Genomic DNA, 20,249 nt, shown 5'->3' on the forward strand with positions numbered 1-20,249 from the left:
CTCTAAACAAACAGAAAACAACCAAATGAGAAAAAGCACATTTAGCCCCAAAATGGTCTTTTGAACAGTGGTGGTTCTGTCCGTGTGTGTGTGTGTGTGTTTATGAGTGATGTTGTGTCTTGTAAGTGTTTGTGGCAGATTTTGATGCCTTAATGACTGATACTGGGGGCTCCCATTTAAAGCACTGTGGTTCAATGTCAGCCATTTTCACAGTCATGAGGCCATCCTTAAAAATAGTCTTGTTTGCAGTAACAGCCAAAAAAAATAAAAAAAATGGGCCGGTAGGTAGGTCAATATTTTTTTTTTTCAAGATTCAAAGTAAAAAAAAGTACAAGTTTGATCATGGTGATTATGTAGGTATGAATTTAAACAAATGTGCATATTGTGACGTAACTGACTGGGTCCTCAACCCGTGCCTTCAGGCGCATCACTGCAAACCTCAATCTGATGCAGGTTATGTAGACCAGCCTTTCTCAAACTTCTTTGACCTGAGGCCCAGTCATGGCAGACTTTGGGGTCATAGGGCTCATCTACACGTACCCAACCCCACTTCCTCCAAATCAAATTGTCATTATCATTATCACAATCATTATTATGCCTATATTGTTATACATGCACTTTCACTTAAATGTTTTGTGACATGCACATCAGAGGACTGCTTTACTAATGTGAGATATAATTAGTTTCATTGCTTTTGCATGGTTGCATGATGCTTGCATAAGAAAAGAAATACTTCTCAAAACAGCAACAATTATATGGGTGCTATTGTTTTGGGATGTTTCCCTCATGCAAGCATCATACATTGGTAGGAAATTGAGAAAAAAATACATGTTTTTTAATGAAGTTTAATTTGAATGCCTGAAGGAAACACAATACCAGCTTTTTTGGCGAGCAGATAGGCGTAAATCACTGATCTGTTGATCTTTAACAGATAGAAAGAAGGCTACAATAGCTTTTGGTTATATTCAAATTTGTCTATATTAGACTGTATTACACAGTCTCTGCTTTGTTTCTATGGAAGTTCCAAAAATCAACGTTGTTGTCAAGTGTCGTTAAACAATTAAATAGCATTCAACAGGTTGAAGCGGAGCTTTGATACCAACGTTATCGATTAGTTTCAGTTTCTCTCGCGCAGGCGCCTGCATTGAATGAACGCTCATACCACTACTTTATCGTATGGCTCCATGTTTAATGACATCGATAGCAGAAACGTTTGTTTTCTTTTTTGTCGGTCCGCGGTATCATGATCAACTGCGCAGCACATTATCAGACGAAACACCGGGCCTAATTTCACTCCACGGCTCCGCGGACCAGAGGGGTATTCCAGAAAGGAGGTTTAACAAACACTGAGATAAAACTTAACCTCTGGGTTGTCTGAACCTGTGGCGACTAAACCCGAGCCGTCGGTTCCAAAACACCGGTTACCAGTTAGTTCAATCAACCCTGTGTTAGATAAGAGTTGTGCGCGTTCACGGCGAACTTATAAAGGCATCATCTATTGAGAGTCGAAACCATGAGTGAAACCGACGAAACGAAGAGCACCGTATTTTTTCAGAGGCGGAGTATTCGAGGCTTACGAGGAGAGAACTGTAATAACAAAAAAAGAGCAATACTTAAGCGTCTGCGTCCGAGACCTTGCTTGGCAGAGAATAGCCTAACTGACCGTGTAAATGCGTACGTTTAGGATAGCCTATTTAATGTCAAAAGCACAATTAAATAATTCACTGGACATCACGTATTGTATTGACTGCTTTGAATGATGCTTTCTTAAACCAGCCTACCTTGTCACAGATTGAGTGGGCCATAGAATTCTTTGAGAATCCCAAATGTAATTTTCTATTTTAACGCGGGTTCTGCAGCTGTGGGCCAAGTTAAACTTTTGCGCTCCATCATCGGAAGGGTGAATGTCGGAAGGCATGGGTAGTCTATTGGACACATTTCGGTGCACATTTGGAAAATTGAATAAGTGATGCTGACCTGACAGTTGGTGAAACTACACTTTAATGATCCTCGTGGGTTTGTGTCCAGGAAAACGAATGAAGTTGCACAGGAACTGCTTTAACGCAAGGCAAACACGCACCGACCTACCCGATATGCTCTGCGTGTCCAGCACTACAAAAACTCCAGTCGGAGAGCGTGTGTAGCCTATTAAAAAAATATTTTATCCCAAATGCCATCAGCATTCTTAACCAAACTTAGTGACAACATGCATACCGGGCTGAGCTGTACAGCTATATTTAAACTTATTTATTAATTTTCTATAGGCTATGTTTCCCCTTTTTTGTACTGTAGCCTAGGCTCTACTTGTTTGCTATATCTTCAATGTGTCTGAGATGTTGTTTGTCCATCTGTCTGGTGAGCCAAACACAAATGTCTATGGTGTAGGCTAGCTAGCCTACATTAAAGATTTATTTTATTCTATTCTAATCCACCATGCGTAATGTAGGGATGGAGAATTCAGCTGAAAAACTCTAGCGCTCTTGAAAAACTCGTTTGGAAAAGAATGGATAGGCTATCATGTGATGTCGTGGTCTTATCGCCCTCTCACGGTGAATTGCACGGATGAATATTACATGATTTTGTGCTTTTTTGTCAATCGGACCTTCGTCAAAATGAAACGCCATTGTGTGACAAGTGTAAAAATAGCGGCCTGATTGAACATGCACTGAAATAACCGAACATAATTGTAATTCGCTGCCGCTAGGGGCACGTCTAGATTTCTAGGCTAGTTCAGAGCCTATGTTACCATAGTTACTTACATAGCCTGATCATATTTCAGGGTTCTGGAACTGAAATCCCAGGTTTACCGCTAACTCTGGGTTGACATACCCAGTTAAGCCAGTAAATCTGCTTTCTGGGATACCCCTCAGCAGTCTCCACGTTGCGGACCCACATCAAAACAAAACTATTTCCTGATTGGTTGAGAAATCCTATTTTCTGATTGGCCGATAGGTTAGTAACTGAACAGCAGCTCTCTGACAGACAGCAACGTTGTGTGACACGTTTGTAAAATATAGCCCTTAGAAATTTCTGTGCGGGCAAGTTAATAATTTCTCGGAGTGAGAAATGCCATGTGTGGCGTGTGAGGTCATTGAAATGCGTGTGTCTCACGCTCAATGCGTGAGACTTGAGAGGTCTGTCTATAGGTGTGTCAGACTATTATTGGTGTACCTCCCTCAGGTGGAGTAAACAATCACCAGGAAACAGGTAGGGGTGTGTGTGTTAGGATTAGAGCACCCTCCTCCTTTGCTTTGCTAAGCAGTCACTGACTACCTCCTAGCTGCGAGCATTTGACAAACTGGCCTAACCTGTTGCTGAGACTGAATCAATCTCTATCTAGTCTGCTGAAGCAGTTCCTGTCACTCTTCATGTCTGTGGAGAAATGACTAACTGGGATACCCCTTCAAGCATAGGCTACCACCGATGGAAGGACACAGACAGGTATGATGACAGAAATGAGGTGTTGGGCTATAGCTATAGCTGTGCTGAGGGGTATTCCAGAAAGGAGGTTTAACAAACACTGAGGTAAAACTTAACCTCTGGGTTGTCTGAACCTGTGGCGACTAAACCCGAGCTGTCGGTTCCAAAACACCGGTTACCAGTTAGTTCAATCAACCCTGTGTTAGATAACCTAGAGTTGTGCGCGTTCACGGCGAACTTATAAAGGCATCATCTATTGAGAGTCGAAACCATGAGCGAAACGAAGAGCACCGCATTTTTCAGAGGCGGAGTAGTCGAGGCTTACGAGGAGAGAACTGTAATAACAAAAAAAGAGCAATACTTAAGCGTCTGCGTCCGAGACCTTGCTTGGCAGAGAATAGCTAACTGACCGTGTAAATGCGTACGTTTAGGATAGCCTAATGTAAAAAGCACAATTAAATAATTCAGTGGACATCACGTATTGTAGCCTATTGACTGCTTTAAATGATGCTATCTTAAACTAGCCTACCTTGTCACAGATTGAGTGGGCCATAGAATTCTTTGAGAATCCCAAATGTAATTTTCAATTTTAACGCGGGTTCTGCAGCTGTGGGCCAAGTTAAACTTTTGCGCCTCCATCATCGGAAGGGTGAAGAATGTCGTTAGGCATGGGTAGCCTATTGGACACATTTCGGTGCACATTTGGAAAATTTAATAAGTGATGCTGACCTGCCAGTTGGTGAAACTACAATTTAATGATCCTCGTGGGTTTGTGTCCAGGAAAACGAATGAAGTTGCGCATGAACTGCTTTAGCGCAAGGCAAACTTTACGCACCGACCGATACCTTGCCGATATGTTCTGCGTCTCCAATAGCCTACTAACATTACAAAAACTCGCAGTCGGAGAGCGATCATCGATGCACATAATTTGGAGAGAGGCAAAAAGTGTAGCCTATTGAAAAACTATTTTATCCCAAATGCCATCGGCATTCTTAACCAATAGTGACAACACACATACCTGGCTGAGCTGTTATGTAGCCTAGTCTTAAACTTATTTATTCATTTTCTATATGTTTCCCTTTTTTGTAGCCTACTGCACTGTAATTATATCTTCAGTGTGTCTGAGATGTTTTTTGTCCATCCAATGTCTGGTGAGCCAAAGGCAAATGTCCACTATGGTGTTGGCTAGCTAAGATTTTTTAAATTCTATTCTAATCCATGCGTAGCCTAATGTAGGGATGGAGTCGAGAATGCTTTTCATAGCCAAATTTAGGATTCAGCGGAAAAACTATAGCGCTCTTGTAAAACTCGTTTGGAAAAGAAAGGATGGGCTATCATGTGATGTCGTGGTCTCAGTGCCGGTTCAGACCTCCATGGGGCCCTAAGCAAAATCCTGCTAAGGGGCCCTCCTACCTGAACTCTGAGCGCGAAAATTTAACAATTTTTTTACACTATCATCTAACACCTCAGTGCTCCCAATACAATCATCCCACCCCATTTGGGATGTCTATGGAAGTTACCAAATATAGTGTTTTCCCTATAGAGGACTAGGAGAAAGAAACATAATTGTGTGTGAATCACCTTCACACAGCAATAAATGCCCAGTTTCAGTGGCTGGGCTGTTTGCAAAAAATAACTGCAGTTTTTTCAAGTACAGTTCAGTTACTGTATACCACAGTAGGCTACAGTGCAGTATAGTATTTTCATGTCCAAAATACTGCATTTCTGTAGTAAAGTACAGTACTATGCCGTTTTTTGTGTCTAAAATACTGCATTCCCTGCATAAGAACTGCAAATATTTTCTCACTTGAAGTAATGCAGGTTTTCTCACTTGAAGTAATGCAGGTTTTTTTGTAAGGGTGTAGTTGTGCTAGTAGCCTACTGGCTGACTGTTCTTCACCTGTGTGTCTGTAGTAGGGTACTTGCCAAAGATATAGGCTATGAACTGGCTCCCCTGATTCTCTTATTATTTCAATATTTTTTTCAAACGTAGACTATTTTAAACAATCATTTTAATACTTCATATAGGCCTAATTTACGATGTGCATCTATTGTCCATCCAGCACAGCGAATCAAAGTTAATTAGGCTAGGCCTACTTTCCATTTTACATATGTTCAGTTATAGGCTATAAAGCTTGACTGAAACATTGTAAAACAATTAGTTTTAAAAATGTATGGGAAGAGTGAAATCAACTATTAGTTTCGACGGGTCCTCGCATGTTTCTGCTGAAAAACTGCTAGTTTCATCCCGAGCTGCACGTTATGGACGTATTTAAAAATGTAGTCGCCCGCATTGAAACAAGCGGAATATGCGATTACTGTATATTTCACAACTTTGCGAAGTAGGCCTACTGTGACTGGGAAAGGCTGGCAAGCAAGCCGCAGACAGATCAGGGGATATTCACTTCCCTGTTAGGTAGGCCTATGCTAGATCAGCAACACGCGCTGGAGAGACGCATGTTGACATCAAACCATGGAACGAACGCAAGTTCGCGTTCCTTCCGTTTTTCATGCCCTGAATGGTAATTCGGTTTACACTAAACTAACACTAAACACTAAACTAACACTAGCTTGACAAGAGGAGACGGGGGAGGGGGCCTTTATTAACTTGCGGGGCCCTACGCAACTTGCGTAGTGTGCGTATAGGGAGAACCGGCCCTGCGTGGTCTTATCGCCCTCTCACGGCTAATTCCACGGATAAATATTACATAATTTTGTGCTTCTTTGTCAATCGGACCTTCAAAATGAAACGTCATTGCGTGACAAGTGTAAAAATAGCAGCCTGGATGAACATGCTCTGAAATAACCGAACATAATTGAACATAACCTGAACAAAACCTACCCCCTACCAGGTTAAGTTCAGAGCCTATGTTACCATTGCCTGATCATTTTTGAGCTTTCTGGAACTGAAATCCCAGGTTTACCGTTTACTCTGGGTTTAAATACCCAGTTAACTTCAGAGCCTATGTTACCATAGTTACTTACATAGCCTGATCATATTTGAGCGTTCTGGAACTGAAATCCCAGGTTTACCGTTAACTCTGGGTTAACATACCCAGTTAAACCAGTAAACCTGCTTTCTGGAATACCCCCCTGGTGTTTGTTTTATGTTGCTTGCTGTGTCATGGGGGTAGCCTACTCAAGTAATTGAGTTAGTGTGTAACTTGTCACAGGGTATGGAAGCATATGAGTAGCTTTTTTCAAATGAGAATGCAATCTGCAATATGCAATTTAAAAAGACATTACATTATGCAATTGACAATTCATTATGCAATTTAATATTGCAATTTGCAATAATATCCAACAAATTGTATTTTAATCTGCAAAGTGACAATGAAATCCTAAAATCAATTCCAATAATTTTGGTTAAAAAAATAGAATAAACATGGATTGAATTGCAATCCATTTTGCCATGGTACTTCAGTCTCAAAATTCAAATGGCAATTCATTTTGCATTTCAATGTTCAATATTCAGTTTCATCATTTAACTGTCAATTCGTTTTGCAATTTAATATTTAAAGTGCAATGTAGGATTGCATTTTGAAAACATATTTGGCAAAACTGTCAATGCCAGCTTGAAAAGATTTTGGATTATTTTGGGCAAAACGTTTTGAGGCATTTTTATTCAAATGGAAAAGAAATAGCGCCCCCCGTGATTGCATTGCATTTTGGTCACGCTCTTTGTGTTGCAAAATTCAAATGGCCATTCAATCTGCAAACATATCATGTCAGTTGATGAATAATGTTAACCGTGACCGCGAGTAGGCCTAGTGTCCGCGAGACCCAGCTGTGTTCTTACATTATTAAGGCTCTTATGTTGCTGCTGATAACTTTGCCAACCAGCGGCATCTTTAGTAGCATCCCCTCCCCCCAGCAATTAGTAGCCTACAAATAAGCATCGTATACAACAATTCAGCGAGATAGATTTGGCCAAACGTGGGCCCGGAGCGACCGCACCCCCCGGTTTGCTTATGAGGCTAGCCAGACCACGGAGGGGAGTCTCCGTTGTGTGTGTGTGTGTGTGTGTGTGTGAGAGAGAGACAGCAGGGCAAGGAAATGCTGTGAGTTTTAGCCTAACTAACGACAATGGACGACAGAGTGGGCGATCTAGCCCTACTTGTCCTGTGAACTCCAAAGAGCTCCGCGATCTCCCTAATAGGAGAGGTAACCTTCTATTCCCTCCAGTGGTATCCACAGAAGGTCTCCCCACCGTCTAGCGCCCATTAGCTGTAAGGCCTCAGAAATCTTTGAACGGACCAGGTTGACATCAAATCGGACAAGTAGGGCTAGATAGCCCACTCTGTCGTCCATTTTCAGTAATCTTTCCGTTGAGTCAGACTCGTTGACACGGTGGTGTTCTACATAATCAGCCAGAGACCTTAGTGCAGCTGCAAACTTCTCCATTGCAAGCAAGCACTAACTGGGTAAGACGTAAACACGGAAGTGACGTAGCCTAGTTCCCGCCTTGACGAGAGACTTGACAGATTGCAATGCGTTTGGCATATTGAATGGCCATTTGAATTTTGCAACACAAAGAGCGTGACCAAAGTGCAATGCAATCACGGGGGGCGCTATTTCTTTTCCATTTGAATAAAATGCCTCAAAACGATGGCAAAACGTTTTGCCCAAAATAATCCAAAATCTTTTCAAGCTGGCATTGACAGTTTTGCCAAATATGTTTTAAAAATGCAATCCTACATTGCACTTTAAATATTAAATTGCAAAACGAATTGACAGTTAAATGATTAAACTGAATATTGAAAATTGAAATGCAAAAGGAATTGCAATTTGAATTTTGAGACTGAAGTACCATGGCAAAATGGAATGCAATTCAATCCATGTTTATTCTATTTTTTAACCAAAATTATTCAAATTGATTTTAGGATTGCATTGTCACTTTGCAAATTAAAATACAATTTGTTGGAAATTATTGCAAATTGCAATATTAAATTACATAATGAATTGTCAATTGCATAATGTAATGTCATTTTGAATTGCATATTGCAGATTGCATTCTCATTTGAATAAAGCTACTCATATGCTTCCATACCAGGGTAGGTGGTAACCTTCCTAATATGAGAGCCTCAAGGCTTCACTCTCCTAGCAAGAGCCAAATTATATTTACCAATTGATGTTATGCTGCCCAGATTTGGCACTAAACCACACACCGACCGGGTAGAAATGAAAATAGGCAAAGTAATACATCATGCTGAGACAGTTTACTCTTGTGGTTCTGTTTTCAGTTTCTTATTGTATTTTATTGATTTATTTAGTTCGGAGGTTGAATTGTAATGTGAGGAAGGGGGGCCATAACAAAGTAGCCTACCTCAACATGCAGCCACATAAAGACTTTGTATCTGGCTGTCATTGATATGTTGGGGCATAAAAAAAAAAAGGTTTGGTTCCTGTTGGTTGTCAGTTGAGGCCATGGGTCGGTAGGGAAATTTTTTTTTTTTTTTTTTTTTTTTTTTTTTTTTTTTTTTTTCCCCCAGTGGCAGTAAGGGATACAGTAGGTAGAAAATCAATCCCTCCAGGATTTCGCGAGGTTTTTTGAGACTGTTGCGACCTAAAATGCCTGGATGGAAGTTGCGGTGATTTTAGCTGTTTCTTGTGGAGAAATTGCGGGAGGAAGTGAAAATTGCAAAAATAGTTTAAATTTAGGGCAATTAAGGTTAGTAAGACCAAAATCACACTGATAATCTTGATGCTTATTAAATAGGATAATCAAAGGTAAACAGTAAGGATTACAGAAAATCAAAGTAGGCCTACTTTATTTGTGAAAATGCTTTGACTGAGGTAATTCACAAAGCAGTATAGTAGAACTGTCCAAAAAAGACAGTCACCTAAAGAGATGGTATCATGTCATATGTTTCAATACATTCATATATTTTGTAATTCATATTAAGTTCATATCTTTTTAATAATTCATAGTCTGTGGCCTGCATAATTACTAATATCCAAGTAAGTATCTAGTAATTTCATATTGATTTAAACTATTTGACTACACTTCTGTTTAATGTCATTACATTGGTGGTGTACGTCTAATTGACTGCCTGCCCCTTTAAGGACGTGCGAGTAGCCTAATTACATTTCTGAGTGGATTGGAAGGCTTGCATCTCACTGTGTTCGGCTACGAGTGTAAATCACTTTTGCATAGTGCATTTGTGGATGCAATTGGGAATGTCTTCCATGTCATTAGTTAAAATAAATGTTAAAAAAAAACAACTCGAATGAAATTATTCTTGGATCATAGAAGAGGTAAATGTCTTGCAATTTTATTAATTTCTATGATTTTGGTAGCACTACTCAAACTAAGCCCACAAGCTAGCAAACATAAGCTTGAAATAAACATGACATAAGCTAAAAGGACATATCCAGGTAAACGTTTGCCAATGGGTTGCATAGCCTACTCAAATGTCAGTAAACCAAGTAGGCCTTAATTAACTTACTTTCATAGCCTAGGTAGGTTAGCAACACCAGGTTGAGAGATGCAAGTAAGCAGATCGTTAACGTTAGCCTTCTATTTATTGTCATCAAAACTGCAGAGGAACGAACACTTAGGGCAGTCTTTGGCGTCATATGCAGAAGGTGCAGAAGTAAGTGTGCCATCTGGCTCAATATTCTGCGCGAGGGACTGTTGCGGTAGGTGACATTTCACAGTGAAACTACGATGATTGGTCAAATTTGCGAAAAAGTTGCGGTGTTTGGACAAAATTGCGAGTGCCTTGGTAAGTGACGAAAACAATCGTCTTCGTGAACAGCTGTGCATAGGCTACTTTGTAACAGAGAGAATACGCTCATCCCTATACATAACGCAAGGGGTAATTAATGTAATTATAGTTCGCCTTTTATTTGTGGATTTATTTAATGTAGCCTAGACTATTTAGTGTTATTTCTTCCCCAAGCTCATAAAATAAATTTGGGTCGCACATAAATTGACAGGGTCGGTCGGAAACCGGAACCCAAGAATTTTTTTTTTTTATGCCCAGTCAGTAGGCCTATGGGTTGACATAAAGTGATTCTTATTCACTCATGTCACGTGCATGAATTCTTTCTTTCAATATTGAAAGTATATTACCTTTAAGCAGCATGCTGTTCACTTTATTTGTTATGTTAGATATGTAGGCTATTCATGGGTAAAGGAAGCACACAGGAAGGATACTTCTGTTGGCCAACATGGTACTTTATCTAATCAGTTTGGTCTGCCTCAGTGCAATCCAGTGAACATGTCCAAAACAGAATGCAAACTATTGCAATATTGTTTTTTAAAGGCACAGTATGCAAGATTTTCACCTTTATGAAGCCAATTTGATGGTAAACAAACTTGTAATAGGCAAATCGTTCACCTAGCATAGCTATATGATACAGCATAGACTTAGCGAGTCCCTACCGAGAAAACCAACCATGCAGGCGGGTCAATATAGGGTTCAACGTCAACAAAATTAATACAAAAGTTTTTTTCATGGATTCTGGTACTGTTGGACATGCTAAATAACATACTAAAAATCTAGTGAAATCTGACCTTGGGAAAGGGGTCATTTTCAAAATGGCCGCCAAAATGGCTGTCAAGAGGTTAAAATGGCTATATCTCAATTACTATTCAGCCTACAGGGGTGAAATTGATGTCAAATTGTGGTCATATTAAACAAGAATATGATTTTAAATGGTAATATTGAAAATGTTTTAATGCTCTACCTTTTTCAGCCATATATTAAAATCAATGCGTTTTTAATACAGAGCAAATGCAATACAGGATTATGAACCATCTCCATGGCATGGAGGAAGATAAGACATGTCTTAACTGGTGTTATATCTCATCTAGAGGTTATATGCTTTTAGAAAATATATAGTTTTGGGTGTTTAATCTGTTTTGCCTGGATAATATGGCTAAAATGTATCCCCTTTACACTAGATTCGCCTATACAGAATAGAGGGCAATGCATTGTTCATGGCATGGAGGAAGATGGGACATGTCTTAAAGGAATTATCTGGAGTAAAATGCACTTTAGATCAATTTACGGATGATTGGGAGTACATACGTTGAGTTGACATCCAAATCATGTCATTCGGATGTGTTTTGAGAAAGTTCGATGTTACCGTTTTTAGTCAAAACTTGTTAGCCTGGAAGTGACGCGGGCATGTCATTTAGCTGCTACAAAACACTATTTTTATACCTCTTCTACAGTTCCAAACAACATTACACTTACATGGTAGTGAGTAGAGGGTCCCTAAAGCCAAACCGAAGTATCCCGAGGTCTTTATGTGGTCGGATAGAGTCCAGAATGAATTTCACCAAGCCAGTACCTTTCCGGAAATGTTGCCATCTTTGCTGCCATCTTTGCTGCCATCTTCAGGGGAAAGTCCGTAGGAGTCGATTGCTGAGTGTGGAGTAACACGCTCTGGAAATTCACAATTTCGTCGCCGTTTTTTTTTTTTTTTAAAAACATAGTCAAGTATTTCTTTCGAAATTGAAATGAAGTTGTATGGACTGGACTATGTTTTCTTTTTTTTTTTTTTTTAAACGGCGACGAAATTGTGAATTTCCAGAGCGTGTTACTCCACACTCAGCAATTGACTCCTACGGACTTTCCCCTGAAGATGGCAGCAAAGATGGCAACATTTCCGGAAAGGTACTGGCTTGATGAAATTCATTCTGCACTCTCTATCCGACCACATAAAGACCTTGGGATACTTCGGTTTGGCTTTAGGGACCCTCTACTCACTACCACGTAAGTGTAATGTTGTTTGGAACTGTAGAAGAGGTATAAAAAATAGCGTTTTGTAGCGGCGAACGAGTTTTGACTAAAAACGGTAACATCGAACTTTCTCAAAACACATCCGAATGACATGATTTGGATGTCAACTCAACGTATGTACTCCCAATCATCCGTAAATTGAGACAGCCCTGTTAAAGGTGACAAATGACCTGTTGCTCACCCTTGACTCAGGTAATAATGCCATTCTGGTCCTGTTGGATCTCAGTGCTGCATTTGACACTGTAGACCATGGTACACTACTAGAGCGTCTTGACCAGTGGGTTGGCATTAAGGGTACAGCTCTAAACTGGTTTTACTCCTACCTCCACCAAAGATCTTTCTCTGTATCTATAGGCCAGTACTCCTCATCCTCTGCCCCTGTGTCGTATGGTGTCCCCCAGGGATTCATTTTGGGTCTAGTACTTTTCTGCCTGTACATGCTTCCCCTAGGTAACATCATCAGAAAATTCAACATTTCATTCATTCCATTTCTATGCAGATGACTCCCAACTGTACATTCCACTTAAATCAGGCAACTCCATGCAGCCTTTTTTTAGACTGTTTGGAAGAAATTAACATCTGGATGGCTAACAACTTAATTCAGTTAAATGATAACAAAACTGAAGTTATTGTTTTTGGGCCTTCAAAATCCAAAAATTCCCTCGCTGCCAATCTTGGTCCCCTTGCCCCCTATGTGAAATCCCATGCACGTAACCTGGGTGTTATTCTAGACTCTCACCTTAACCTGGACAAGCAAATCTCATCTGTTGTAAAGACCAGTTTTTATCAATTAAGAATAATCTCCAAACTCAAATCTGTTCTATCATACAATGATCTGGAAAAAGTCATCCATGCCTTCATAACCTCCTGTGTAGACTATTGTAACTCTCTCACCTTTGGTCTCCCTCTGACACTGGTGGCATGGCTTCAGATGGTCCAAAATGTCTAAATGTAAATTTACTGTTCATAGCCTCGCGATCAGGTCCTGATGGGTGCCCCTAGTGGCTAAAGTGACACACTGCTCTGCAACGGTACTTCAGTAAAGATATAGTAAAAGTATCTCATATTCTGTGGAAATGTTTTTTTAATAATAACAGGGAAACCCCATGCTTTACCAAGTGAGCTCTTAGTGATCCACACTGGGATCGACGTTAATATTATTCTCTGTTTATTGTTGCTAGGCAACCACAGACATAAATGTATCCATTTCAGTCGTGCTTTTCTGTTTAATAACTGAAAAACAAAAGATTGTACACATTAACTGCACATGATTTCAAAAGTAATTAAAAGCTCAAAGATCTAATAGTTTTTCAGTCAAGAAAAAACTTCATGCACTTCGAAGGAATTGAACCCCGGTCTCTCACATAATCTCCTGCTGCTTAATCACTTGAGCTCTTGCCACATCAGCATTAAAGGACCAGTATGTAGGAAATAATGGAAAATAAACTGTAACCATTCCAAAAATGATCACCATATGTTGTCGGAGAGTAAGAAAACACGATGAATTGAAGTAATGGCTTATTTGACAACATTACTCTAACCCGTAAAACCCCATAAAACCCATGAAAAAAAATGAGTTACGGGGCGGAATCTCTTGGAAATTCCAAGTTGGAATTTTCGTTTATGTTTTGAACGATTAATTCTAGAATAGCGTATTAATAATGGGCTGGCGTGTCCTCCTATATGTGTTGCCAAATTAGCAAAGGCCAACTGTCAACTTGCTGTCAATTGTAGTCATGAACGCCTACGAGAGGCAGGCAAATTTCCAAAATTAAAACAAGAAACAAATTAAGTGGACATCGGAGGAGCTTCCTGAGATGGTGACGTCGTCGTCAAACGAAGAATATCAAGTCTGACGCAGAGCTGGCCATATTTCTCCACAACAGGTAGCCTAGGCTAAACTTCATCTGCATCGCTAACTTCAGCTAAATATATTACGTTGGTTAGAGAGGTATTTTTTTTTTCACTGTTTCCGTAATGTGTAGCTGGGTCATGGTTGGAGAAACGTTAAAGCAGCTGCAGGTCAACTAACGTTAGCTAAGTCTTCATTACATCTGGCAACCCAGAAGAGGCTCGCGTCTGGTAGTCTTGAGAACGTTCACCAGTGTTTTGATTTTGGCCTACAGAACGTTCGGTAACAATCCTACAAAAATTGCACCTTTAATGTCATCAACATTGGTGTTACTGAAGTGTTTTGCTGCTAGGCAACCATATACAAATGCCTCCAGTTTTATCACGAGTTTCAGACTAATAACTGAAAAACTAAAGATTGTACACATTAACTGAACGAAGATTACAGCAATACACCACAACTTTGTCACTAGAAATATTATCAAAACATATTTTTATGCTCAAATGATCTTAGTTTATAAAAGTTTGCTCTTAGAACAGCCTGGACGAAGTCAGCCATGTTTTCTAGGTTTCTGAGTCCTAAATGGACCAATCAAAATCCTTGTTCCGCCTTCTTCATTTGCGTGCAAGTGCGACATTGCGCACTAGTTAACTAGTGGCCAATGTTACCTCCCACTAGTTAACTAGTGGCGCAAAATGCCAGCCGTTTGTGTATTTATTCAAATTCCACTAGTTTACTAGTGTGAGGGGCATTTTTCTCCTGCTAGTTCACTATGTTTTGTCCTCACTAGCTAACATGTAAGGCTCAAAATGCCCGCTATAAGGTAGTGAAATGCATTATAATGCAGATATGCCCACTAGTTAACTAGTGAGCATGTCCTGTTCCATTACTAGTGAACTAGTAAGGCCAAACATGTCAACTAGTTAACTAGTAAAGGCCAATTTGTCACTAGTTAACTAGTAAGAGTACATTTTTGCATTACAAGTGAACTAGATAGCTCCAAAAACAGCCACTAGTGTGTGTCTTGTGCGCACTATAGTTAACTAGTGAGCTGCTTCACTGCCACACATGCAAACTAGTGAGACTTCAATTGTTCCACTAGTTAACTAGTGGACAAAAATGGCCAGCTTGTTTGTGTTTTTAGGTGTAACTAGTTAACTAGTGAACGAAATATGCATGCCACTAGTTAACTAGTAAGGCCCACAACACCCTCACTAGTAAACTAGGGGGTATTTTGGCCTTTACATGTTAACAAGTGATCATTTTGACATCTCACTAGTTAACTAGTGGGGCAGAAATGGCCTTCACTAGTTAACTAGTGGGCGTTTTGGGGCACACTAGTAAACTAGTGACACTTTTTGCACCTCACTAGTTAACTGGAAATTGCCATCACTAGTTCACTAGTGGGTGTTTTGGTGCACACTAGTAAGCTAGTGACACTTTTTAGACCTCACTAGTTAACTAGTGGGCATTTGTGTCTTCACTAGTTAACTAGTGAGCAGTTCTGACTAGTTTACATGTAAGTGTCACACTGAAGCCACTAGTTTACTAGCTAAAGTTCCTTTGGCCAGCATGTTAACTTGTGTGCTACATGCAAATGTTGTGGGTGGGATTTTGTGAAATTCTGCGCTGTGATTGGTTGTCATGTTCTATTTGGACATAGGGAGCCAATATAAAGCCTCAATTTCCAGAATTCTCTGCCTCCTAATTTGAATTCTGCGCCACTAGTTGACTAGTGTGAATCTTGTCTTGAACTAGTTTACTAGTATACATTTATGACCTCACTAGTTAACTAGTTTGGACAAAGGATCAACTAGTTAACTAGTGAGCCATTTATGGTTCAAAGGATGCATCAACTAGTTAACTAGTAAGCCATTTATGGTTCACTAGTTAACTAGTGACATTGACCTACTCCAACTAGTTAACTAGTGAGGAGTTATGCCTTCACTAGTAAACTTGAGCACATTTTTGGCTGTCACTACTTAACTAGTGTGGTCCAAAAGCCTTCATCTAGCTATCTAGTATGCATTTTTGCCCTCACTAGTTAACTAGTTGACATTTCTGCCTCTCACTAGTTAACTGGAGAAGCCAGAAATGTGTTCACTAGTTAACTAGTGAGCATTTTGGCTCCCACTAGTTAACTAGTGTGTATATTTTGGCCCTCACTAGTTAACTAGTTCACACAAACATGGCTCACTAGTTAACTAGTTGACAAAAATGGCTTACATGTACATGACAATTATGCCTGATATCAAGATATCAGAATAAATGCTCAATCGGCTTGCCATAGCAGCTAGGCGGCTCACCAACACAAAAAAAGCGTGAACATATTACACCTGTCCTAGCCTCCTTGCACTGACTTCCAGTCCAGTCAAGGATACCATTTTAAATACTGTTGTTGGTTTTTAAGGCTCTTCATGGCCTGGCCCCCAGCTACATAGTTGATATCATTCATCCCCATGTAGCCCCCAGGTCCCTCAGATCCTCCAGCCAAGGTCTCCTCCATGTCCCACGGTCCCGGCTTAAGCAAAAAGATGACAGAGCTTTTGCTGTTGCTGGCCCTCAGCTGTGGAACCAACCACTTGACACCAGAAATGCCCCTTCAATCACATTATTCAAAATCAGGCTCAAAACGCACCTTTTTACATTGGCCTTCCCTGTGTTTTAATTGTCTTACCCTGTTATGTCTGTAATTAAGTGTTGACTTAGGCCTACTACAGATCAATGATTTAAGCTATGTGTATTTACTTATCTATTTTATTTTATTTTATTTTATCTTATTTTATTATTCTTAGCTAATGCACTAGGGTACAGCACTTTGGTCAGTGCGAGCTGTGGTTAAATGTGCTCTAAAAATAAACTTTACTTACTTACTTTTGCACTGCTGCCCTGCTCGCGCACCCTCCCTCATAATGTTAAATGTTGACACCCACACAACTTGTAAACAATTGAACTGCTTTGAGTGAAGTGCGCTCGTGAGTTGCGCACCTTCTGTCATTAATAGCCTACTAGATGCTCTTGTTCACATTGAAAAACAGTCCTAGCTTGTATAACACCTTGAAATCTTTTTGGAGGCAATTCCTGGTTTGAATGACTTCAAGTCATTAGCTAGTTGTGCACAGTTTCCCGCTCTCCCGCTTAAGCTAACAAATACTCCGATGGGTTTTATTTTTGGATAAGGCTATTTGCACCCCTGGTACAATTAGCAGTGTATGTTATTCGTACCCTGGTGCAATACGAAGTGAATTCTATTCATACCCCGGTGCACACAGCAATGTGTCCTATTAGTACCCCGTCTGGTACAAATATCAATGTATGCTATTCTAACCCGGTGGGTTTTATTTTTGGGTAAGGCTATTTGCACCCCTGGTACAATTAGCAGTGTATGCTATTCGTACCCTGGTGCAATACGAAGTGAATTCTATTCATACCCCGGTGCACACAGCAATGTGTCCTATTAGTACCCGGTCTGGTACAAATATCAATGTATGCTATTTGTACCCCGGTGCACACAGCAATGTGTCCTATTAGTACCCGGTCTGGTACAAATATCAATGTATGCTATTCGTACCCCGGTGCACACAGCAATGTGTTCTATTAGTACCCTGTCTGGTACAAATATCAATGTATGCTATTCGTACCCTAGTGCACACAGCAATGTGTTCTATTAATACCCTGTCTGGTACAAATATCAGTGTATGCTATTTGCACCCCTGTGCATTTATTCTGGCATATTGATCACACAATGTAATAATAATTTTTAAAAAAACAAGCAACATGTTTTTTTGTTGTTACGTAACAGGGTTTGAATAGCTCAGCTCAGCTGTGTAATAGACACCCTGAATAAGGTATGCTGTTTGCATCAATGTACAGTTAGAAGTGGATGGTATTCGTACCCTGGTGTTTATAGTACTGTATGCTATTTACACCCTGGTGCATGAACTAACTAATTGTTGCAATCAAAACTTCCGTTTGAGAACCGATTTCTTGTTCAAGTGCATACCTGCACTTTTTCTTGCATGCAGCTCCTAAGTTGCATGCAGCTCCTAAGTTCTGTCATCTCCAAATCAGGTTCCGCGTACCCTCTGGGCGTACTTGGGTAATTTTGAGAACACACTGGATATACTTGAAAGCAGAGGGATGTTCGATTAGGCTACTTGTCTGCATCCATGGCAAGCCGTTTTAATGTTTAATGGCTAAACATCATGCAATTTGCAATTAGAATTATGCCTAGACGCAATGAAACTACAGATATTGATAATACAGTGAAATATAGTTTAATTTCATGTACAAAATTGCCTTATCAATTGAAAAAAACAAACAGTTTTTCAACCATTGTTTTGGGCATTTTGTTCCCTTTATTTTCTTCTCGGAGTACACCGGAATCCTTTATTTACATGTTAAAATCCCATAATTTTCTTCTGGGGGATGCCCCAAGACCCCCCTACAGGGGTTTAATTTGCAAATATGTAACTTTTTTCAGCCCTTCTCAGTTTGCAGGTTTTTTCTTTTTTGTTATCAAGTTTTTTTATTGTATTTTATAATTCATACAAGCAACAAACAGAAATACATCTAAGACAACAAATAAGACAACATACAACATTCAATCAACAACATTCACCCCCCCCCCCCCCCAGGTCTTGCTCCCCCCGCCCCAGCCGAAAAAGAAAGAAAATCGGTTAACTGAAACAGCTCAACAAAGTTGATAAAATTATATACCAAGTTAGGATGGAAGATGAAAAGAAAAGAAAGTTTGCAGATCTGTAAATAGGCCTAAGCAAGCACACTGGGATTCATCACCAATATCTCTTAGTATCTTTTATTCACTGTAAAAATTAAGAATATAGTATGAATAAAATATAAGAATATATTTGATGTCTCGATACCAGCTGATACGCTGATATCGATACACCGTATGATACATGTGAATGATGAGTACTGGCCCTTGTGTGTGTGTGTACATGTGTTTGAGTTTGTGTGTGTTTCTGCTTGTGTCAGTGGTAGGATGTTCTGAAACCCAATAGTGGCCCAGCTGTAACAGGTTTCCTATGGTGTGGTTGGTTGTAGTTTGTCGTTCAGGCATGGGGCAAGCAGGCCGTCCTCCCTCACAGAGGAGGAGTGTGGAGATGATGAGATCTACGTCCAAGCTGTGCCAACTGTTCAGGAACAGGTAGAACTCGGGGATGGACAACGACCTGCTACTAGGAGACAAGACAATGCCAAAGTTGGTAAGCAACATCCATCTAGGACAGAATAATGCGAACAAGGTTCATGGCGTATTTATGGTAAATGGACTGCATTTATATAACGCTTTTCCACTCCTCTGAGCACTCAAAGCGCACACCGATAGCAGAGGCTGCCATGCAAGGCGCCAACCTGCACATCAGCAGCACTTGGGGGTATCGTCAGAGTCGGGAGGAGTTAGACGACTCTACTTCCTGAGCTACTACCGCCCCTATTTAAAAACATTACTTACAGTAGGCTACTATATAAACCAGGCCAATTTCTTATCAGTGACAAAGCAAAGATTGTGTTTCTTAACATTTTGAAAACTCATGGATGGACCCTACAAGACAGGGGTTTAGTTGATCACCTCGCCTCACCTCAGAGTCATGTACCAAAGTAGGTAAATAATCTAAAGAATTGCTTGTGTGAACTCAAGACAAAGCAATCTTTTGTGTCTGTTATGTTTGCTGCTTCTAATTGTAAACCCAGTCTTAATCAGACTACATATGGCATGCAAATTTGTTAGTGATAATTCAATTTAAGGAAAGCAGTGGGTGACATTTTGTTTTGTCCAATAGGTGGCAGCAGTATTAATCTGACTGTCAAGGCTTAGTTAAACTTGTTCCACTTCACTCCCCAGATGTTAGTCTCATTAGAGGTTCTGAGAGACTCAAAGCCTTCCCAAACATTGTGCTGATATTGTCTTCAAAGAATAAATATTTAGACAGGCATATGAAAAGCGGATGATTAAAACTGGAGTAAAAATCCAACTACCACTAAAGAGACACTACTGAGGAGCTGGGATCAGGTGTTTTACAGCTGACAGCCATTAGGATCTCAGACTTGGGTTGCTTTAGTTAGACATCTCTGAATGGGTAAGTTGATGATTTACCCTCTGCTGTACCAATGGTGGATTTCTTAGCATGTCGATTGATGGCATAAACTGAGATTTCACCATCTGAAAAAGGGCTCCTTTATTTAGTCAAATGAGAGAA

The 20,249-nt window shown here is 40.1% G+C and overlaps 1 protein-coding gene across 1 annotated transcript in view; it reads left to right on the forward strand.

The window, feature by feature from the left end:
* Window positions 1-3,260: 3,260 nt before the first annotated feature.
* Window positions 3,261-20,249, forward strand: part of LOC143123066 (synaptic vesicle 2-related protein-like) — a 28,672-nt gene continuing 11,683 nt past the window's right edge. Inside the window, exons 1-2 of the mRNA XM_076284174.1 lie at window positions 3,261-3,441; window positions 19,096-19,256. Of these exons, the coding sequence (XP_076140289.1) occupies window positions 3,383-3,441; window positions 19,096-19,256 (220 nt within the window). The 5' untranslated portion in view covers window positions 3,261-3,382. The remainder of the gene's footprint in view (window positions 3,442-19,095; window positions 19,257-20,249) is intronic.

This window comes from Alosa pseudoharengus, unplaced genomic scaffold (assembly GCF_046254945.1).
Source record: "Alosa pseudoharengus isolate Yale_2024_CS ecotype anadromous, Long Island Sound unplaced genomic scaffold, YU_APseudo_1.1 YU_APseudo_1.1_scf_14, whole genome shotgun sequence".
Taxonomy (NCBI): domain Eukaryota; kingdom Metazoa; phylum Chordata; class Actinopteri; order Clupeiformes; family Clupeidae; genus Alosa; species Alosa pseudoharengus.